General features: G+C 36.1%; 1 protein-coding gene and 1 long non-coding RNA gene across 3 annotated transcripts in view; both read left to right on the top strand.

Moving 5' to 3' along the window:
• The window catches only part of LOC149052271 (uncharacterized), a 30,298-nt gene extending 13,403 nt beyond the window's left edge, over positions 1 to 16,895 (top strand). The window contains exons 2-16 of the mRNA XM_089200408.1: positions 7,188 to 7,259; positions 7,694 to 7,765; positions 9,585 to 9,656; positions 10,191 to 10,262; positions 10,978 to 11,049; positions 11,420 to 11,491; positions 11,718 to 11,789; positions 12,218 to 13,214; positions 13,558 to 13,639; positions 14,061 to 14,123; positions 14,264 to 14,344; positions 14,991 to 15,035; positions 15,682 to 15,732; positions 16,350 to 16,400; positions 16,846 to 16,895. Of these exons, the coding sequence (XP_089056534.1) occupies positions 7,188 to 7,259; positions 7,694 to 7,765; positions 9,585 to 9,656; positions 10,191 to 10,262; positions 10,978 to 11,049; positions 11,420 to 11,491; positions 11,718 to 11,789; positions 12,218 to 13,214; positions 13,558 to 13,639; positions 14,061 to 14,123; positions 14,264 to 14,344; positions 14,991 to 15,035; positions 15,682 to 15,732; positions 16,350 to 16,400; positions 16,846 to 16,895 (1,924 nt within the window). The remainder of the gene's footprint in view (positions 1 to 7,187; positions 7,260 to 7,693; positions 7,766 to 9,584; positions 9,657 to 10,190; positions 10,263 to 10,977; positions 11,050 to 11,419; positions 11,492 to 11,717; positions 11,790 to 12,217; positions 13,215 to 13,557; positions 13,640 to 14,060; positions 14,124 to 14,263; positions 14,345 to 14,990; positions 15,036 to 15,681; positions 15,733 to 16,349; positions 16,401 to 16,845) is intronic.
• A 1,230-nt stretch (positions 16,896 to 18,125) lies between these two features.
• On the top strand, positions 18,126 to 20,733 carry LOC149052270 (uncharacterized). Of its 2 annotated transcripts, none has more exons than XR_016182534.1 (4): positions 18,126 to 18,178; positions 18,376 to 18,456; positions 18,912 to 18,963; positions 19,504 to 20,733. It is a non-coding gene; the product is annotated as an uncharacterized LOC149052270 (long non-coding RNA). The 2 variants fall into 2 exon arrangements; XR_016182514.1 differs by having other exon boundaries at positions 18,909 to 18,963; positions 19,504 to 20,715.
• The last annotated feature ends 3,060 nt before the right edge of the window (positions 20,734 to 23,793 follow it).

Below are 23,793 nucleotides of genomic sequence, written 5' to 3'. Positions count from 1 at the left end.
TCCACTCAGCTTTGTTTTTCATCATTAGTCTGGTTTTTGCGCCTTTTCTTCAAGCGAGTTTAAAAAGTTCTATAAAATTGATGGAGTCCCTCGAAATTTGGTTGGAATGCTGCTAGAACAACGAGGAACAAAATTATGTCAGCGTTTCTTTCCTTTTTTTATTGCTTTGTTTTTCTTCTTTTATGTTTGTTATGTTTTCTGTTTTAGATCGTCTGTTTATTAAATGCAAATATTTTCCTATTAGCAGCAGCGGCGGAGCGCAAGTTTATGTAAAAAAAATTATTGGATTACAAGGCAGTGCTGACAACTCTTCGAAGATTGATTATTTGTGACCGAAACTGTGCGGCTACTTTTCACGAGAGGTCATGTTTGATACCCTATCCAATCGACGGAAAAGTGTCCCTTCATTTTCTCCTTTACCATATTCCTGGTTTCCTTTAGGTCAGGGGAGGAACAATAAAATGGCTTATAGTTTAAATTTACAGACCCCTTCCTTGCCATAAAGTGTGTGGTACTTTATTTCCAAACAGTGCGCGTACGAATTTTTTTTCTTGAAAGTACCTGCGAAGGATTGGAATAACGTTGAACAAAGATTTTCTTCGTATGCGACTTACACGAAGGTGTTTGAATTTGGGGAAATTATTCAGAGAATATCACATGCTACCACTCAGCTGTTAGGTCAGGTGATACTTCTAAGCCATACCCGATAAAAACATTAATTGATTATGAAACGAGAATTTACAGCAAAGTAAACCGTTTATGAGAAATTGTCGGAGGCTGAAACCACTAACTCTGCTAGGATAGGAAGCTTGGTTACCTGGACAAGACAAAAACAAATGCCAATTTTCTCTCCATTGCTGTGGTTTCAAGACTTTTCGCAAGAGTATGGGCGAGAAAGTGGAGCGAAAGCGGGACTGGAGTCCAAGATCTATCTATAAAGACTTATTTTAAAAATCAAGCTTAAAGCAACGAAATTAATCACGCAAATAAATATGTTCTGACGAAATAATGCTGGAGTCTTCCAATTTCTACAAGAAATAAGGTGTCTATGGAAAAGAGAATAATTGAAAATTAAATAGACTTAGACTTATCAGAGACTCTCATAAGAAGAATATGATTGGTAATATAAGAAATGTCTTTTCAAGTAAGCCTTAACTCGCCCCCTCGACTCCCTTCCTCAATCCTTATGCATATGATACACAGGGTACAAAGGCTGCTACTTGTTTTTTTGGGTTTTTTTGTCTTGTTTCTCTTTTAACCTTTTTAATGTTCATGTTTTTTGTTTGTGCACAGGGATGCTGAGGATGGTTTTCCTTTTTTTTTCGCTTTTAGTGTTGTTTTTCTTTTTGCATGCTTTTTTTTCTGTTACGTAGTATTGGAAAAACCTGGTCTAAGATAAAGATCGTTTGAATAGATGTTGTGTATATTTGAGTCAAAGAATTTGTAGTAAGGTTGATGATGTTATTGTTGTTCTTGTATAAAGCTTTAATACTTGGAAAAATTGAGGTCTTTCATCATCTTTAACTTAACCAATACTTTAACATGTTTTCTTGTAAAAGGGCTCTTGACGAAAACAAGCTAAAGAATTTGTCTTCAGGCATTTTTAAAAACAACCGCCGTCTGTCTTTTCTGTAAGTAGGGGATGTTATAACATTTATTTACAACATAATTAGAGATACGTGTGAGATGACCAGAAGTAATAACCAAGATTTTTGTGACACGTAGCTCTTATTTGAGTTTGTTAATGTTTGCTCTGATAAAATATTGCACTTTTATGAAATTTGTTTTAATTCAAAATACTTCCGAGCATTTACTGCTCTGGAAATCGCATGAACTTGTAATGAACCCTTTCATCATTGTTTGTACGAACTGTGTTGCATGGAGATTTAGATTTCAGTGCAAATTGAGACTTCAACTTTGATATGTCTCAGAATGCACTGGTTGAAACGGGCTTTAAAGTAAGATGGTAAAAAGAGGCTACGTCGTATATAAAAATACTATTTCAATATTAATCATTAGGCCACAAATTTGTGTTAATGCATAAACTAGGTGGCCATGATTAAAACAGAGAAAGTAGAAAGAAAAAAGCTAATAATGATTGTACTTATAATATTAGTGATATTAATAATAGTAAAGATATTAATGATGACAATGATAGCAATAATAACAATTCTAAAACAACGATATAAATTTTACATCTTTGAGCCCTTTGGGATCTGGTAACAATCTGCCGATGGAGCGAAGAAGTGCGTGCTTTGATTGAAAAGTCGAACGTATTGTTTGCTCTAACATCAGTCAACCGGGTAAAAACGTATAACGAGAGATTCACACTAGAACAAAAGAAAGAACAACAAAGAGCCACATCGAGAACATAAATAAGAGTGTGATGGAAGTAATAAACTGGCACCGCGTATCGCCCACTGAAAACCCTTTTGGCCATTTGTGGCTCGCGAAGTGCGCTCTCTTCTCGGAGCTGGAGACACTAAGGGACAAAAATAAAAAGGTAGAGAAAAACAGAGCATTCTTATCAGAGAAATAAAAAGGGATTTCATCTGCACGACTTTTTAACTGCATGGAAACAAACTTCATCAGAGACAAGAAATAAGATAAAGTAAGATCGCTTAACTACTGATTTAAACAAGATACAAGGCGGAATTACTCTATGTTTGTATCCATGTGTGATGGAACAGAAGATCGACCTGTCTATCAAAGAACCACTGAGGACGGTTCCCATAGCAACGCTGATGTATTCGAGAAGATTCAAAATGCGAGTAGCTTATGGGAAAGGAGAAGGATTGGTAACAACAAAGCTGAACGGCCCCCAGAAGATAAAACAAGTAATTGCTAGAAAATTGCCACCCACTGCAGATCAAGAGTGGATACTAGAAACCAGAGTAGCCGTAAAGATTATTCTCAAGAATATAAACTTCTATGCGGCTGGTCCGAATAGATTACTCCACTTTTAGTGGAAGCGGGCAAGGTCATTACACGAAGGGGTTACGCAAGCATTCAATGCCATTTCTGAAGTAAATGAGGCTACCCGTTATGGCATGCAGAGGGTAAAAAAACAACTCATAGCTTCACCAGGAGACTTCTCGAGTGAAAACCAAAGACCTACCACTTGCCTCAGCAACATCTATAAATGGTTCACATCTTGCTTGCAGATCCCACTTGACATCCACCTTAACACACACGACTTGATGGAGGGGAACAGAGGGGAGCGAAGGCTGAATGTGGCGGAATCACATACAACGTAATCACTGACAAGATGGTGACCTAGGATTGTCATTGAAGGAAACGGATTATGAGCATGGCATGGGTCTATGTGAAGAAGGCATATGGTTCCGTGGACCAAGCATGGCTCACCAAAATGATGGTCGTACACTGATTGCCCGGTTGGATATGTCATGGAGTTATATGGATAGCTTACCCCAACTAAAGTCTACTCGGCGTACAACTTCTAAAGACACCACGCTGGACTGAAGGTGCTATTCTTTGAGATGCTTAGACAAAACGAGCTCCGTTATTTTTTGGGCATCCAGACGTTTTCACTACATATAATAATAGTAATTCTATTGATGATGTTTATAATAGTTAAAATTTTGATACTGATAACAATGATGATAATACTACGTGAAAAATGAAATAGAATAATAAATAAATAAATAAATGAATTTAAAAAAGTAGGGGAGGAAATACAGTAAAATAAATGGCAAACTCCCCTTTGGTCACAATCTTCACAAAAATCCGGAATTTTCAGTTCTGAAGAAACAATGGAAGGTGCTGGAGGAAATAACAAGGCTAACAAGCAATTTGATGAGTTGGAAGGAGCTAGGGAGCTGGATCATGATCCCAGAATGATACATTTAAGAGTAAACAAGGAAGAGAGCAAACATCGAGTGGAGGAAAAACCCTAATGAGGCTAGGAGACCATCCAGTCATTTATAAAACAGGCACGGACTGGAAATGGGACGTCATGGGAAAAGAATCCGATGAATATCTGGTCGGCAGGCTTGAACCCAGACCACTGTATGCAGTACTCTCACCGCTCACCCACGCTAACTTCTATCAGAGAGCTTTGGAAAATACTTCTTTTTGCTCCTGTTGAGGTTTCTAACTTTGAAGTGCATGAAAATACCTGAACAATTAACCTGTTTTGAATGCACTTTTAACTTTATTTTCTTATTATTGAAATTTTAGTGACTTGTCCAGTAATCCGGTAAAGGAATTGCCGTCAGATATTTTCAGCACAAATACTGATCTGCGGTACCTGTAAGTAGTTTTTTTTCTCTATTTTTAGAAATCACCTTCAACGCCTAACAATGATAATTTTCTTTTAGAGTTTATAACTCGCGAATAATTTTACCTCTAAAATATGATTAAAGATCTAACTGATATCTTGATATTTGGAATGGTATTAGGAGGCCTCTGTCGATAGTAAACAAACAATTAAGAATGGCAGTATTTGAAGGTTTGTGTTAAAATCCATACTTAAGGTGAGGAACTACGATGACCTACTCCAAAGCTGGCAAAGGCAGCCCTCATTATCTCTCAGTTGTATCAAAAAAACAAAACGAAACAACAACAAAAAATTTAATGATTTTTTTGTCGCAAGACTATAAGTAAAATAATGTGGAAAAAAACATTAAAAAAAATTAAGACCAATCTGATCTAATGCTAAATGTTTTCACTATATGGTGCACATGGATCAGCGAACCTGTAGTTTACTTTTTATAACTGAAAACTGATAATTTTAGGTGCAAAAATATATAGTTGCAATGAAAACCGTTCTGCTGTATCTCGATTAAAGTTTAGCAGCCTATAACCCAGAACAGAGCAAACATCCTTCTTAACATTTGAGTAAGGAGCATGCAGCTAGGCTTCTAAGCACTAACTGCTCGACATCCAGGCTCTTTGTAAAAGTTTGCTGTCAATGAATAAGGAGATTCGTTTGTCAGGTGCTGGAATTATCGCGTCAAGGGCAAGAAAAATTAAAGTGCAAAGCTCACTGAAGGTCCAACCATACGAAGCCCGGAGAAACTTGATAACACAGCTCTCTCTTAAGGGGAAGGGGAATGCGATCTTAGTTTCCGTGTTATGTTTCGTATTTACTCAGGTTCCCTCGTTCTTGCCATTATTTAAAATTATCTCTCCGAAATTCTATTAATATGATTATCATTCTCAAAAAGGGCGTTGCAATTTTCCACCGCCGCAATACACCTGATTACACGTTCTTGCGGCGCAGAATGTTATGAGAATTAAGTCACTTCAAAACATAATTTTGACTCTGATTTTCACTGAGCTTCAAATGACGGTCATAGCTTTACAAAGAGTTAAATTCTCTCCAAAAAAATTAGTTTACTCAATTCACAAGAGCTAATCATTGTAGCTGCATAAAATAGGAAAGTGAAAAGTAAAAAGATGGATGACACGCTCTTGGCAATACCATTGATTTCTACGGAGAGAAATCATAATACAGCTCATTAATGAATGAAAATTAGAAGAGTTGAAATCGCAGTTATTATACGAATGAGTCCAATCCTTATGGTTACACATCAAGATTGGGTTTACTTAACCAACTATTAAGTGATTTGGTAATGTATTGCTTCTATTTATGTTCTGTGCAACACTCATGCATGGGGACTATATCATTAGGTACTTGTCTGAAATGCAACTTCACAACCTGCCCCTGGGAATCTTTGACAATAACACAAAGTTGCTGAACTTGTAAGTAACATTTCTTTTCCGTACGATTTAAAGTTAGCGAAGAGCGAGTCTTATACGAACGTAAAGATACCTAAAGATTTCAGACCCGTTATTAATTGCTTACCAAATTCGCATGTCCAGTAGAACAGGAAATTTTACAGACGCAGTGGTACTTAGGATATTGCCAAATCTTTCTTGAAGTGCGGCTAAGATGCGCCTCTTTTGCCGCACAACAGCTCTAACAGCCTGTGAGCGTTTTTGTTTTAAATTGACACAAGTCAGGGTGTTATAGATAAACCTAGACAGGTTCATCAGATTCCTCGTTAGAAAGAATTTGTATTAAGAATGACATCGACTGTCACATTCAAGACAAGGAATTCTGTAATAAGATATCGGTCCAGGACTTGCCATTAAGAGATTCATTCTTTTTAAAACAGTCATCAACAGGTGTGTGGTGCCAGTATGGAGGTACCAGCAGTGTGGTTTAATGAGTATTAAGGATGAAGTGCAAAAAAATAATCACTCATGAAAGTGATGCCTATTTTTGCTTAATTAACACAACATCAATAGCTGTCAGGGACAACAGCCCAGAAAAGTCTAAGTGATTCCCCTACCTAGAGCGATTCACTTCAGGCGTATCATAACTTTATTATTAATCAGTTTATATGGTAAATGACGCAGACACCTGAATGACAACGACATGAAAGGGTTAAACGGAAAGGCTTTCAAAAACTTGAAAAATTTACGGGAACTGTAAGTGAATATATAATTCCTTTTTTAATAGGCGTTTGTCGTTAATACAAATTTAGATATAGTAAAAGTTTATAATTTCCCTTTGCTGGATAGCAATGAATTAACATTTGTTTTGTGACTTACACTATGAAATGATACGGGAACGACACCTCTTTTATCAAAAATATTTCTTTAGAGATGGTTTATCAATATATCTTTTGATACAGATAATTGCTCCATGTTGATAAAAATTGAAGAATTGAGATAAAACAAAGATGAATGTATAACATTGCAGCAGGTTGAGAAACCATTATCGGTTTGTTACTATTGTCCTTTCAAAAATTCTGTTTTATCATATCTCTCATCCCACTCCGAACGGTAAGTGCACCATGATCTCAAGCCAAACAATCTCTAGTTCGGCCCTCCCACTCGTTGAATAACTACAGAGAACTTTATTAAATTGCATTGCATCGAATGGCATTGCATTTTGTTGTGATGTATGGTCAGATACATAATTTGATTATCTGTTTTATTGTGTTTCACGCGATGCCTTTGTTAACAATAACTGTGTTCATAAAGCAGCAGCATCCTCCCTTCCTAATAACCTTTTGCTTTTTATTCTGCTCCACTCTTATTTTTTCCATTTTATTTCTTTTTGCTCTTATCTCTCGTGCAACAATATAGCCAGAAGACTAGTAATTATAAACGCTTCTTAATAAAACTAAGTAGATTTTTCTTCTTCAACACAGATGGTTGGAAGACAACAGCTTCACTGAACTGCCTCCCGAATTATTTCAAGATCTAAAAAGCCTGGAAAAACTGTAAGTTACATGTAAACGCTCTCCTCAGAAATTAGCTTTGTAACTGCGCTAAGGGTATGATTATCAGCTTTTCATGTCGTCTCCTTTCTAAAACAAGACTGCTCTTGTGATTATATTGATAACGCTGGTAACCATATTACTGCGTCTCTAATCATACGAGATTAGACAAAATATTTCCGTTTTCAAATTTTCTGATATTACCTTCAGCACGAAAAACGGAAATAAACCAATTGAACCATATAAAACTGTTTCGTCATTATTGTTCTGATAATCAGAGTAGAGGGTTTTGGTCATACAGCAACGAAATCAAAGCGTGCCATGAAGTGTCTTGTCATTATATCATTATCTGTTGTGAACTAGGTAGGTGTCTCGATGACTTCTTTACTGAATGATTTACCAGGAGACGCACTTTCTTATCTCATCATTCCTATTAGCTATCTGTCAAATAACAAATTGAAGACTCTACCAGATGGAATTTTTAACAGCCTTTCCAGCCTGACACATCTGTGAGTACAATAATCGCTACACAAAAAAAGTGCGAAAAGAGGTCAATGAAATTTCCCAAGAGCAAATTTCTCAAAGCTCCGCGCCCTATTCAGTCAACAGAAACACTTAAGGTAAAATTGAAAGGTTTGACACGTGTGTATAAATCGAAATTTGCGAGCATTGATGTTTCGTTACAGAAACAGCACAGTTTTGGTGATAAAAATGAATAAGTTGCTCGATGAATCAAAGTCCATGGTTCACTTTTTGTCTCCGTGTCATGAAAATTTTACGGTCAATTTTGTAAAACTGATTAGATGAATTTTAGAACGCTACATTATGTTAACGTGCTTTAAGGAGTAAAGTTGACGTACTTGGAGGTTTGAAAATTACTAGTAAAAAACCTGCTTGTAGCATAGCATGATAAATCATTTAACTAAGGCTGCAACAATAATAATAATTACAATCTCATTAAAAAAATAAATGATAATAAAAGTAATGTACGATGATAATAAAACTATTTTGATTAATTCATGTTGATAATTTTCATGTTGGATATTATTCACTGTTTCACTTCCCTTTATGCTGACGATACCAAAATATATCGCAACATCAATACCATCGATGACTGCATGTCTATGCTGAAAACCTTGACCAACATGCACACGTGGACTCGGCACAACAATATCCGGTTCAATGCTTTTAAATGCAAGGCGCTAACCATCACTCGAAAAAAGAGCCCGCTAGACTTCATTTACAAGCTTGATAATTTAGAGCTCGAGCGTGTGTCCACGGAGAAAGTCGTTGGAGTTAACATCACCAACTCTCTCACCTGGAACACACATATCCATGCCATTACTGCTAAGGCCAACAAGTTACTTGGACTTTTTAAACACACGTGCCCATTATTAAACGATTTCTCTGCTAAACGCTCACTTTATCTTGTGCTTGTGAAGTCTCAGTTATCCTACGCGACCCCAGTCTGGTCCCCAGACAAGATTGCATTAAAAACTCAAATTGAAAGGGTTCAAAGGAGGGCCACAAGGTGGATCCTCAAACAACGCGTAGGCGTGATGTGATACAGAGACAGACTTTTAACTCTGAAACTTCTTCCCCTGACATTTGACCGCGAACTCAAAGATCTTGTTTTTTTTTACAAATGTCGGAGTGGCTTTACTGATCTTAATGTTTATGATTTTGTTTCTCCTGTTTCTCACGGCCGAACCAGACTAAGTAATTCTTATAACCTTAAAACTCCTGTATGTAAAACTAGCACTTTTCAGGCCTCTTACTTTAATCGTATTGTTAAGCTCTGGAACTATATATCTGTAAATTTTCACCCCCTACCAGTTTTTCAACTATTGCTTCCTTCCGCAACTTTGTTACTGAGCACATGTTTCACCTTTTGTACAATCACTTTGACATATCCTATCCCTGTACCTGGTCAATTGTGCGATCCTGCCCCTGCCATCCCTAGTTTGGCGTCTTTTGGTTGATCATGTTTTAATTATTATTTTACCATGGGAGGTGCCTCGCATGGGTCCTCGCGTCCCGTTCGCACCTTCCCTTTTGACCTTATCACTTTAAATCACTTTGCACATATATTTAATTTTTTTTCTTGGCTGTTTAATTTGCTGTATGTAACATGTGTAATGGTCAATAAAGATGTTAAAAAAAATCAACCATCTATATTGTTCCCTTTTGCAAAGGAAGTTAAAACAAATACATTAAACTAGGAAACTACTGCAGAGGGAAGCAATATTTTATTCACAACTGTTCTTCAAAAGCCGCCAATAATTTCATGATTATAGATTTGTAACTTTGGTTACCATTGTTTTTCAGGGATTTGTCAACTAATGAACTTGGAAACCTACCGCCATACATATTTAAGAACATTACAGCTGTGAAATTTCTGTAAGTGAGATTTTCTTTGAGTTAAGAGAAATTAAAAACTATCTTTAAGAATTACTTTGCAATAACAAGAAGAAGTGAGTAAATCAGCTTCTTAGCTCATGAAAATTTACATTTCTTTTTTTTTATTCTAGGCAGCTAAAACTGTTTTGTCTTGTAGTTATTTTTTGTAACAGAAGCGTGGAGTTTGTTGACTTAAATACTAGTGCAACCCAAATAATTTTGTAAAAATGGTCAATAGACTACTTACGACTTTCAAATTTAAACTCAGCTTTAAACAACAGACCAACAGCAGAGGTTTCTAGTAATAAAATTCAAAGTTTCTCTGATCTGAGAGAATTAAGAATACATGTTGATCTCAGGTTTCTTTTCCGTTGTTTTTTTATTCTGTTTAATGTTTAAATATAAAACCGAGAGCTAGTTCACCGGTGGTAATTTTCCTTCAGTAAATTAAGAAGACAACAGTAGATTTAGGGATATCACTTCAAAGCTACATCTTTGTATTTCAGGCTAACATTTTCATGACACTTTCTTCAGGAAAATGGACTACAACAAAATTGAGAGGCTTCATGAAGATCAGTTCCAGGGCTTGGAGGAGTTGTTCGATTTGTAAGTACATTTAGCTATAAGACGTTAGTTCTTTATTGTGATCTGTCGCAATCTACAACATATTTTAGAACCAGCCAATTCATCTGCTTTATAAAAACAAACTAACTCAGTGAATAGAAATTGACATGTAACGGTCTACAAATTAACCACATTTATGTCGAGAGGTAATACCAAAAGAAGTGCATGATAATTGTGTATTGGCAAGGTTTATTTTTAAACGTTTTAGCGATAAGCGGCTTAAATGCACTGATGAGATGTCTGTTTATATTCGCACTCGCATTAGATGGGTAAACTCGATTTCTATAACTTCAAACTTTAGAGCCGAAATGATAAAGCAAACTTGAAAGGATAACACCTAGTTGTAATAAAGAAAAAAATGGCTTTAATTTAGCTGAGACAAAGATACTGGCTATAAATACTGCAAGGGTTTGGATTACAACGGCCGTGCGATTAATCTTGTAAGGGATTTAACCTGGTATCCTGAGCACAGATATTAGTTAGAATATAAAATCAGCAGCCATAATAGGGAACACCCCCTTAGTAAATATGGTTAGTATCTTCTGTAAGTATTAGCTTCTATAAAAAATGAATCACGGTATTTTTCATCAGATCTATATAATTGTGATATAATTTTGATATCGGTTCGGATTTTTAAGTTAGATGTGCCATGCCTAGTTATCGTGTATTAGTTTAAAATTATCTTTACCTGTATAAGATACCTCTCGGAGAACAGAATCGAGGCTTTGCCTGACAAGATTTTCAAAGGCGTCAAGAACCTCAAGGCTCTGTGAGTACCGCTGATTACACACAAAAAAATTATCTAGAATTTTTTAGAAGATGAAAATGTACGTAACAGTAACATTCAAAGTATGGAATTCTTATTTGAAAATATTCACATGATCTCCAACAGGCGTGGTTTAAATTGTAATGCTCAACAATGTAATTTTATTATTTTCTATTTTCTTGACGAAAGAAAGGTGGCTTGTTATAAACATGGTGTTATTATGCAAAAGTGGATATTATCAAAAAAACAAACAAACACAGTTGAGAACTATGAGAATTCCGACGGCAACTTCAGGTTAAATTTTTAAGAATCAGACAATGCAGGTCCCTGTTTACCATCTGCTTATTAATAGTTATGTTATTAACTTTTACAGAAATATCTTCGGCAATAAGATACAAAATGTCACCAGCACGACTTTCAGTCATGCCCAGGAACTGCGATTTTTGTAAGTTCACCGTAAATGGCAATTATTTATCATGGTACTTACAATAAAGCCGCATGTATTGCAATCGAATAAGACCCAGCTTGAAGTTAATTTAGAGTATTAAAGTTGGTATTCTTTTAAATTTGTCGCAGTCAAAAGAAAGGCTTGTAGCTAGTTATTTGGGAAAATGAGATATGCAATTTATTATATCCTAATTAAATTTTCACTTTCTATTTTAAACTTCCAGATTCTTGCATTACAACCTGATGGCTGAGCTCCCCAAAGGCTTTTTTGGGCTTTTGCCGCACATTATCAGAGTGTAATACTTCATTATAATAATTTAACTCAATGGTTTTAATAGGAGATTTGGGGCGAGTGTTGTCTAAGTTGCCTTTAAAGTAGAAATCTTTGTCAAATTGTGATATGGGTGATGCAACCATTTTATTAATTTTGTTTCCTTCAGTCTGTTTGGTTCAGTTGATCAATAAATTTTCATTCATGTCAACATCTTCTATCTATTCCAATACTGAAATGATATGAAGCCACATTTAGTTATTATATAAAATTGCCAAAGGCATGCTTCGTGAGACTTTTTAATTGCTACTAATTTATGAAAAAAATGCTTACCAATCATCTTTGCCTCAGCATAGATCACTTATTTGCCGATTGTTTTCGATAATCTTTATTATGCTCTCATTGTTCTAACGATGAACCCTTTCTAATTTCCTCTTTTTTTTCTAATTCCAGAACTCTGGACACCAACCTGATGTGCTGCCACCTTGATCTTTTCAGGCAGGATGCCGATTGCGAATTTGCCTCCAATGATAACTTCGCAAGCTGTCACTCCATGTTCCGCAACCTTGCTCCAAGGAGAAGTCTTTGGGTTGTCGGCCTTCTTTCGTTGTTTGGGTCTGTGTTTGTAGTTGGGTGGCAGTATTTCTTACCTGATAACAATATGGTCCAGTCTATTATGTTGGTAAATCTGGGTATTTCAGACGGCATCATGGGTGTTTACCTCATCATTATAGGTATAAAAGACCTGCAATGGTCAGGGGAATACTACCTGCACGACTATGAGTGGCGCACCGGTTGGTTATGCCATTTCAATGGCGCCATGTCTGTCCTTTCAAGCGAGGTGTCTGTTATGATGATTTCTCTGATTGCATGGGACAGGCTCAAGAACATTGTGTTTCCTTACACGTTTGCAAAAATTACACCAAGGCAGACCCGTATTATGTGTGTAGTTATCTGGCTTGTGGGAGGCACCATGGCATTCCTTCCGTTGTCTGGAATGCGATATTTTGGTGACTGGTATTATGGCAAAAACGTGGTGTGCCTGCCCCTGCAACTTTCTCCGCAATTACAAGAAGGCTGGGAATTCTCCACTTCCATCTTTATCGTTTTAAATTTTTCTCTTTTCCTATTTATTACGGTTGCTTATGTTGCCATCTTGTTGAAATCATGGTCGTCAAGCAGACGGCTGGGTGCGCATGGAACTGTTCGTGAAATACGAGCAAGAGCACAAAGCGCACAAGCCAAAAGAGAAAGAGCACTTGCCAAAAGAGTCTTTTTCATTATTCTGACCGATTTCTTGTGTTGGATACCAATCATTGCTATCGGCATCAAGTCGCACGTCGAGAAAACGTTTGATCCACCTGGTGATCTGGCTGTGTGGATTGCAGTGTTCGCCTTGCCGATCAATTCAGCTATCAACCCACTGCTGTATACCCTTTCTACTCCACAGGTACCATTTTTCTCTTGCTTTTGAATGGAACATTCTTTCATTTGTTGTTTTAAGAGACATCTTTGCGAGATAATTATCTGAATCAAACACCCGTGGTCCCAACGGTTTTTTCTTAATTAGAAATTTTCCTATGGTCAATCAAAGACGGTCTCTCTCATGTCCTTATGACAGAAAAAAAAATAACCCAAGAGGAGAAAAAATGGGCATGGAAAAGATATGAATGATCGCAAAGTTGTTTGTTTGTTTCTCTGCTGTTGGTTATGTCCATGGAGACCAATTTGAATTTAAAAACGGTTTGATCTATATTCTGACATACTTTATTAACTAAATTTCTACTGTATAGGTTCAAGCTGTTTTGAAAGCAAAATTGAGCAAGGTGTGGTCCAATGTTCGATCGATTTTCAGCAGTGGACAAAATCAAGAAGGTACGGTGCTATATTCCATTTACACATATCATAATCAGGCCTTGAAAGGGGGTATAGGTGTGAGTAGAGATTAGGACAATGCACTTCAGAAAATTATTTGAATTATTATTGGAATTATCATTATTACTTCAGAAAGTTATTAACGGGCAACCACGCAATTAAAAAACAATAAATGGTTGAGCTTCGGTCTTCAGTTTCAAGGGAAAAAAAACAAATCTGACTGGTAGAAGGATTTTTTAAAATCAACATGTGGACGAGATAGTTTGGTGTGTTATACTCCTCCACCGATGCAGCGCCACAGTTTCTTTGGAAACTTACCCCCTCCCCTCCCCCCTTAAAATATTTGGATAGGCCTAACAGTAGTTTATTCTCCGTTTGGAGAGGACCAAATAAGATATGTTACTGCTATTTTATTACTTAGAAGGAGTAAATAATCAGCAGGGACAGATCGGAAATGGACATGAACACGCTAACAACGAAGAGGGTAAATATTGTGATTCCCAATGTGTTTATTCTCTTTGCCTCGTTATGGTTATGTGTGTAATACCTTTCTTTCGTTTCTTCTCTTCCCTTCTTAATCCCATTTTTTGTTTGTTTTTTGTGTCTGCATTATCTTCCCCATAGGAGAACAGATTGAAATGCAAGTAATAGAACGCAACGAAGTCCCAGAAGCGGTAGCCCCTGAATTGCCTGCTCCGCAACCGGGTCAGTATTCCATATGTATGCTTATTTCTTTAAAACATCATTTCAAAACTAGCCAATTAGAAAACTAGGGAATCAAACGGTAAATCTTTAGGTTAATAGGTCGACTCAGAACTCGCTCTCATTTCTTATGTGTATAAATGTATAATGTTTTGATGTTAATTTTAATGTGTGATTGACTTTCTGATTTTAACTTTAATCAATTAATCCACTGAAACGGGTGAGCCCTTTCAAATTGAAATACCTATGATGAAACATACTATTCTTTTCTACTTTGATACGTTCTGCGTGTGGATTTTGGTTAGGGAAAGATTAAGGAAATGTTTCCTCATATGACATAAATGTGATTGGTTTTGTCACCTTTGGTTAATAATTGCAAAAAAAATCCTTTGGTTTTTCACAAGTTACATGCAACAATTCTGACGACAGTTTTCCGACGACCCAGTTTCTGAACTTCCCCTTTGAGATCCCCATCCCTTTAAATTAGTAACCTGCACAGGTGTCATGTACGACAAAGGTACTATCGTTATCAATATCGCGCACATCTAATAAATGAACGATACATATTGAAATTATCATTCAATGTTTTACGTTTTTGCTTTTATTATCTGATAAATAACTCTAACATAACGATTTGAACCATCAACAGCAATGGAACAAGCCTGTGGTGGGGATGAGACTCCATCTTCCTCAGGTATAATGTCTTCTAACTTGAATTAAAATTTCCTGCCTATTATTATAATTATTATTATTATTATTATTATTATTATCATCATTATTATTATTATCATTATTTCAGTTGATGTTGTTGTTCTTCCTCTTGAAACTTCATTCATGAAAAAATATGAAATTAAGTCGTAGACAGCCGCTTCATTCACAATATCAGTACTGAAGCTATGACTTCAACCGCTTTTTACAACTGTTCCTAAAAATCGCCAACTACTTTGCAAGAAATAAAGTAGTAGGAATGAATAAAAGAACTTGAAAGTATTCGATCAAATCAACTGTCTTTTGCTAAAGTATGACTTCAACAGACTATCTCATGCGCACAAACTCGCAGATGTAAAATAATGCGAGCTGTATGACAAGTTTAACCAAGTTTTAACTCAACTGAGTAATCTATCGTGCTAGAACTTGTTAAGTTTATGCGCATTCAATACGGAAACTAAACTATACAGTAAACTTTATCGAAAGTATTTTATGTTTGTTTATTTGTTTTTTTTTTAAGATTTCGTATCTAAATTACGTCATACGAATATTATTTTCTGTAAAATTCATTTGAAGAATAAACGAATCACAAAAGTTATGACATGTTTCACTCTACTTGTTGTTTGAAACAGATTATGAGGATGATTTTGATATCAGACCAGCCACTAAAAAGACTGTGGAAGGTAAAGAACTTTTTGTAGGAAACTATATTATTAGTGCTGGCTGTTACCACCAGTTTATACAAAAAGACTCCAAGTTTCTCCTATGAAGGAATTTATAAGAGAAGCCTTCCCTACCTACTGAAAGTAACGAGTCATTGCAAATTCAAAAAAAAAAAAAGATTTTTAACTTTGGATTGATAGTCTCGCGGACACTAGGTTTGAAAGGAAATTGTGCAAAATTAGAAGTATTTATGTCTTTAACGCACTCAACATAAGGCGTTGTATATTTTGGTGGGAAGACCCTTGCGTAATACCTGGTTAATAACATCAATAGATAATTATTAGCAGCAAGCTAACCTCTAAGAAAAAAAAATGAAATAGGACGGAGATTCGAACGCAAAAAGCGAATTTCTAATTTCCCACGCTAAAGTATAGTAGGTAGTTGTGTGAGTAAAAAAAAGTTGAGGTTCGCACATTTTGCTTGAAACTGTTTTAATCCTCTTCGGCGGAATAGAGGGAAGGGAGTAGTTCTATTCATGTTTGAATGTAGTTAGACTCAAATAAGATTTGTTATCAACGCTGGACCCTCTCCCAAACAATTTGCAACTTATTTAAAAGAAGGATATTCTTTATTGCAGTTGCTGTTCATCATGGTGAAAGCCAGCATCGACGAAAAAGTCAAAAAGAAGGTATATGTTGAACTCCTTTTGTAACTAGGATTGTCTACTCTTTGACGGAAGGCTCTAATGTTGATAAGTGTCTATTTTTATGAAACCATTATTTCACATTGAATTTATGAAAGATCCGACTACAGGAGAGACTAGAAATGACTGAAGTTTAAGGTGCTTACAGGAACCTTTTTTATATGTGGAGGCTCGCCGTTGATGTAACTCGTGGCTCTTGATACAAGCATTGAAATATATATGGCAATTGTCGTACACATTGGTTTTGGTGAACACATAACCTTACTTTGGTTAATGTCAAGATATTTTCAATTTTAAGTTGTTGAAAAAACGTTTGACTGAAATAGAGTACCAGCTTAGTCTCAACATTTTTCGCTTTCTGAGTCGAAATTCGAAATATTTTAAAGTTGAAGGGCATCTGCATTGAGGTCTTTTGTGCGTATTCTTTTAGTACCTGAAGCAACAGGGATAACAGTTATCTGGCAAATTGGTGGCAATTGAACAAAGGCTTTAAGAAGTGGCAAAATTTTACCGTCGACTATTTCATCGCTCCCGAATTTTCCGCGTATGTCCTCTCTCTGGTGATCCTCCCACAATTTCACTTTCGATTCGTTATTTTCAATTATTCAAATGAATGTCATTCGTTGACTACAAATTTTTTCTACTAAGTACACGTTTCTGCAGGCCAAGGAGGAGAGACAAAGCCTGAGACTAAAGAGCTAGCTGAGGAAGGTAAATAGAATGATTTTTTTCTTGAAATGAACATTGTGCGACATAAGTTTCCTTTATTTCCGCATATAGTGGAAGTCACCTTTTCGTGAACTTATCTGCCATCTGGGCCAATTTCCTGGCTTACTCACAAAGTGACAGTGAGGGCAAGTCTATTGCTTTATATACGTCAGTCTTAAGGTCCTTATACTTCATCTTAAGTAATAACTTTGCTATCACACAGCTGACAAATCTGTGGAGCAGGTGGAGAGTGAAGAGATTCCAAGGGCAAGTGACAAAGGTAAAGGAGAGGGTAGCTTTAATTGGTCGCTCAAGAGGTTAAGGAGGTTATGGAAACATATCTTTCACCTTAGTAGTCGCTGAAAAAAAGAAACAAAAAAAATATTTCATGAAATGCTTCAGTAAAAACAAGATTGAATGGCTGAGTACTAATGTACCTTTTATCAAATACATTGTCTTCTGGGGAAGACGGAAGAGGGCACCAGCTTTGCCTCGTTCAATTTCGGCTCTCTGCGTCAGTCGAGTTAAATTTCAAGGGCATTTACGTGTAGGCGTTGTATACGCACTTATTCAGTATCTGAAGCAACTGAGACAAAAGAGATTGATGAATTGGTGGCAAACGTTGACCTTCGTCAATTGCAATACTTCAAATGAACATCATTTAATAGGTACAATATGTTCTAATTCAATTTCTTCAGAAGGAGAAAAAGAGCTTGACACAGAAGAGCTAACTAGGGAAGGTAAATACAACGATTCATTTTTTTTTTAAGAACTATAGATTATTTATCATAACTTTCACCTAGTTATTTTTGCACACTATACAAGCTTTATTATTATTATCGTGATTATTATCATTTATGTATTTTTTATAAATTTAAAGCTAACTGGGCCAATTTACTGATTTAATAGAAGGGCCATGGGCCGAGTTTACCATCTAGACAACTTTATATATTTATGTACTTTACCTCATTCTAATAAATAACTTTGCTATCACACAGCTGGCAAATCTGAGGAGAAAGTGGAGAGTGAAGAAATTCCAATACCTAGTGATGAAGGTAAAGGAGAGGGAGGGTTTTTTTGTTTCTCACTCAAGAGGTTAAGGCACCAGATTAGTTATTAAGGCATATCTTTCATCTTGGTAGCCAATGAAAAATGAATGATTCATAAACATGCTGAAGTAAAGGAAAAAGAAATAAATTGAAAGACTGAGTTCTAATTCACTTTTTGTTCAATTAATCATCTTTTATAAAAGCTCAAAAGGCAGAAGAAGAAGAAGAAGAAGAAGAAGAAGAAAAGAAGCGGCTTGAGCCTGACATGGAGGACACAGAGAAAGGTAGAATTCTTTATAAATCAGCCAACATTGACTCGAAGTGGTCATGAATTAACACATAATCTGTCCACGTTATTGTCTGAGGAAAGTTGAAACGCAGCGGTCCACATCAGAAGTGATTGAATTAAGAGAAAAGAGGAATACTCGAGTACATTGTACTTCGTCACAGTGAACGGCCAAGACCTGAGTTGCAATACTGACACTAAATATGGCACCTTTGAATCTTCTAGAGCTCTCTCGCTTTTTGTAACATTTCTTAGCTATAAAGATGTTTGCTTAGATTGAGGAAACATAGCTGCCACGTGGTAAAGTTAATTAATTAGGAGCGAGGCTTATGACGTCGTGAACCTCAACTTTTAAAACTCTTTAACACAGACAAGTTAGAATTGTGTTAGCAATAATAAATTCTGATTAAGTGGCTTAATATATACATTTTTCTCTTTTCGTATTCCAAGCAGGGGAAGAAGAGGTTTTTGATACCAGACTTTAGTTCTTGCTTTTCGAACCAAGGTAAATGTTTGTTGTGTCTTCTTCAATAGTGAGTACCACTGACTGAAGGGTGCGAAAAACCTTTAAAAAATTTCTGCACTTTCTGATATCTTATCAAACTTAGGAAACTAGTTTCAGATTTGAGATAAAAGGGTGAAATTTTCGTACTTTTCCTCAGATGCATTTCCGTGTACATGCATGGGCTGTTGACTCCTGATTTCTTGAACCTTCAGTCTCTAGAACCTTTTCATAATCTGAATAATACTGTCTGGTCAACGGACCAACTGGTGAGCTGGCCACTACGCCGTCAGATTACATTAACTGATTAAGCTGACAGACAGATGGTATAACTATCTGCTTGACTCTCTGCCTGACTGTCTGCCTGACTGTTTCCTTTGCTGTGGGCATGGCAATAAACTGATTCATTTTCTAGCTGCGTGCTAAGTCAGAAGCCTGAACCAGTTGACCGACTGACGGTTGGTTGATCAAGCAAACAAATTATTAATACACACGTTTTGCAATAAATAAATCAACGTGCTTTTACTCCTTCCATTACTAAAGAGACCGTAAGGACTGAAGAAGAGAATACAAGAATTCAAGAAGAAATGGAGTTCTAGTAATCATTATGTAGTGTCTGTGGAAGTACCTTAGTCAAAACAATCCTTTTTGTTTATTTTCCCTTCGATAAAATAATAACATAAGTTAGTTAGCTGAACTATGGATTGCATAACATGCTATTGAACATATTGGGCGCTATCTCTGAATGGGCGTGTGATGGCAGTTCTGTCTTCATTTCGGTTTGATCTTGTCTGTTTTCTTTTTAATGTTTAGTTTTTGTTTGTTTATTTTAGTTAGTTTTTGTGTGTGTATGTGTGTTGACTTTGACAAGTTTAACTTCCTGTTAGTGTTTTTCTTTTAAGCATATTTCAAAATCGCATGTTTTAGCGATTAATAGCTCATTTCTAGGTTCTTTAATCTAAAAGAAACAAAGCATTTACTGTTTAACATCTCACATCGTTAATATTTAATAATATCCTGATGATCTAAATCGTTAATTTCATAAAACTTTTTTACTCGTTTACGAGAATTTTATTTAGTAAGAGTTACAGTAACGGTTATTTGGGGCTTCAGATAATATGAAAGAACTCAGAAAATGTTACGGCCTGGGCTTTAGTTCTGAGAGACTCTGCATGATCATAACAACTATATAAATACCCTAGTTCCACAGCTAAGCATCGATATCTTTTTTTTGTTTTGTTTTTTTCTATTTCATCACTACCTCTTTAAGAAGAATAATTAAAAATGTAACAAAAGAATAGTTAACATTTTATTGGATGAGAAGTCATTAATCAGTTCTTTGGCAGTTTATTAAGTTACCCAAGTAGTAATCTAAATAGTTGATTTTTAGAATTTTTATAACTCCTTTTCGAGCATTACAATACAACCTAGATGTAAAGTGAGGTTTTTTTTCGTGATTTTAGGACGTTTATCGCGAGTACAGATTTATCAAATAACTTATAAAAACGTTTAGGTATGCCAGGGAGTTTAGTGGTTCGATAAAAATTATAATTGTTTATTTTCACAACTCGCTTGTGAGAATTTTGCACCCAGACTATGCTTCAAAAAACAAAAAAAAAATACAAGACATTGCTTATTAGAGGTTTTGAAGTTTATCAATAAGCTAGGTAGCCCATTTAATAGAATTTTCATAACTCCTTTGCGAGCGTTATAATCATTAGGACTTAAAGTGATGTCCATATAGATCATGCTTAATTCACTCAAAATAAAAAAAAGTAATGAAAAGGTCTAAGAATATCACTAAATTAGATATTTGGTAGTGAGTTGAAGTCTAATTTGTAGTTAATTTCTAGATTGTTTAACTCATTTTGAGAATTCTGATTCATTGTAGAACGTGATATTCAAATAGCTTCGTGATTTGGCTCAAACGTGCTCATCAAACATGGCTTTTACAGTAAGGATAATTTGAACAGGAACGTGCCTTCTAGAGGAACATGGTACAAAGCAAAGAGAATTGTAACAAGTGGAAAAGTTGTCAATAAGCGCGTCATGTTTATTGTAAGTCAGAGCCTTCAATAAAAAAACCTTTTAGACCTTATGCTTGATTCTGATGTCTAAAAACCCAAGAAAAGTTGTAAAGTCTGGCTTGGGCTTCATCGGCAGCGTTTTTGATTAGTGACTGGTCATAATTGCCCTTTCTTCTCTCCAGAAACGAGGCATGAACTTATATCTTCAAATTGGCCAATGAGATACTGCAAATGCGACACAATGTCAGCGTCGAGGGGGGAGGGAGAGAGAGCACTAAGGAAATATTTAGGAAGAGGACGGTAACGTCAGTTAACAACGGCGCGCTTAGCAAAAACAGCGGTAAGAAACTAGGTCGACAACTTCTCTCCGTTATGTTTTATAAATTAATTAGCAGTCGTTGCAACGACACGTCCGCATAATGTTTGTTCTTGAAAATGGAAACTTGGGCTCTTTAAAGATCGCCATCACAAGGACGACAACATGATCTTCTTTAAGAGTTATGCAACAAGCAACAACAAATAAAACCAATAAAATTGGTTGTCATTTTCCTTGCACAGCGTGAGCATAACTTTCTTGTCTTAGTTTTCATCGGCACTGATCTAAAATTTAAGACATAAAAAGTGCAAACCTGAGCTAAGTCTGGAATCGTAGGCATCTGATTTCAATCCGCAGAACATTCATTCCACACGATGAAAACGATCATGACATCAAAAAACAAAGTAATAAAGTGGGTAAGCATCGTAATATATATAACTTTGATTGACTGGCTTAACTTCAACATGCAGGAAGTTTAATTCACGATCAAATTCAACAGTATTCCACTCTTATAATTCTCATGTAAGGTTAGAGGAATGTATGAAAGAAAAGCCAACGCATTTAGTCCTAAATTTAAAGCGAACTGAAATCTTGGATCGTCTGCTAACCAACGTATTTCCTGTAGTGGAGTGTGGCGGAAAATTCTCACAAATACACCGAATAAAATAGGGAAGGGGCCCTCATTATCCTGGAAATTAGTTTTGAAATCATTCCAAACAGTATTATCTCATACACAAGAGCGCAATTTACATAATTCCTGGGCGTTTTGATCGCGACGGGAAAAGAAGGGAAATGACGCCCAGAACTTGTTGGGGAGAACGGCAACGCCAACAAAGGAAGTCGAAATAGAGTTGTGTCCAGGCTATCCGTGCGCTCTCCCGTTCTGAAACGAAAACCCGTCCTCTTACTAAATCACACTATCGTATCGAACGTGGTCCTTATGGTGTCCTGTACTAAGTTTGACAAACTTCTCGTAAAAATGAGATTCTTTTTATTTTCTTCCATCGTTCCAGTTGGGTTCGTTATGTCTCTAAGTAAGCTTTCCTCCTGGGGCCTTGCGCCAGGAGCAGTTGGTGGGTTTAGTGGTGGGGGAGGTGGATCAGAGGATAATGGTGCATCAGGCAGAGGTGTTGGGTACTCTGGGAGATGTGGTGGTACCCATGCGAAACAAGCCGGAGGTGGAGGAAGCTCGTACCGTAATGGCACAGATTTTTCTGGTTTGACCGGTGGGAACTCGAATGATTCCTTGTGTACCAACAAATAATTATTTATGTTGTGATTGGAATGTTTTTATCTATATCTTCATTTACCCTCTGATTTCAAATCTCGTTGATTTAAATCCTACTTCTACGGAGGAAAAATAAAACAGACGATCTCATTTCTCGATCGCCTTTAGGATTCTCGGAAAGAGATTACGAGAGTAATGAGAACTCTACTTTTTGAAATATTAACAGCACCATTATTTGGGTGAACAATACTGAGCTATAAATGTTATAATGAACGCCTTGAAATAGTCACTGATGTACTGCACGTTATAAGATATTCTGGAAAATTGGACCTGACCTGAAAACTGTATCTGATCTACTAAAGAAATCGAGGTTCTGTTATTCAAATATTCAAATATACCCTCGCAGTTTTATTTTCTCATAGTTTATTATCAACAGGTCATGAGATCATATCGATCAAAGAAATCTAGCCGTCATCTATCTGTACAAGATCTGCTGGTTGATCAATCACTCAGAAAATGTACTCATTTCTTGTTCTTAGTCATTATCTGATTATTGCAAACCTTGACACCGAAGAAATTTTAAGAAAGAAAAGGATTATTCTAAAATGTAAAGCGGAAACTAATCAAACACTTGTTTACAAACACACGGGAAAGTGAAACTAAACAATTAAAGTGCGCGATGTGTCTTCCTTTGTAATATCTCTCAAGGTAAATGAAGAGGTAAAATGTAATGGAAAAAGTTACCTACCCGTTACTTGATCCCTGGAACAAAGTTTTAAACAGTTCCCACTGGTAAGTGCGCTATCACATCGCTTGGATAGAAAACAAGGCATGAACAAGATATGTAATTTTGCAAGTTGGTTATTTTGAAAACAATAAAGCTTTAGGCGCATTTTTCGCAGCAAATTTGACTGGTGATACTTTTTGTTACGCTGTTTAAACATGGAATAGTTCTTAATGATATTTTTATTTCAGAGGGCCTTTCGAGTTTTCCAAATTCATGGTACTGACTTTAAGAACCACAAGGGAAGTCAAGGTTTAAGCACTTTTTTTCTCTTATGAAAAATGTAATGTACATTACTGATCTTACGTACCGGTCAGAGGAAGTAATGGCGACTTGTGTCATTAAAAATTAACAATGTACCTTACTTTCTCGATATGAACATTTTCTTTTCTTTACAAGAAACTCATCTAAATTTCAATAACGTTATATTTCGTATTTATTGCATCGGGGAAATATGTCTCGAATCTCTCTCGCTTTA

The sequence above is a fragment of the Pocillopora damicornis genome, chromosome 1 (genome assembly GCF_964200805.1).
Source record: "Pocillopora damicornis chromosome 1, jaPocDami1.2, whole genome shotgun sequence".
NCBI classification, from domain to species: Eukaryota; Metazoa; Cnidaria; class Anthozoa; order Scleractinia; family Pocilloporidae; genus Pocillopora; species Pocillopora damicornis.
The sequence above is the reverse complement of the archived record's forward strand: the minus strand, read 5'-3'. Positions and strand labels throughout refer to the sequence as shown.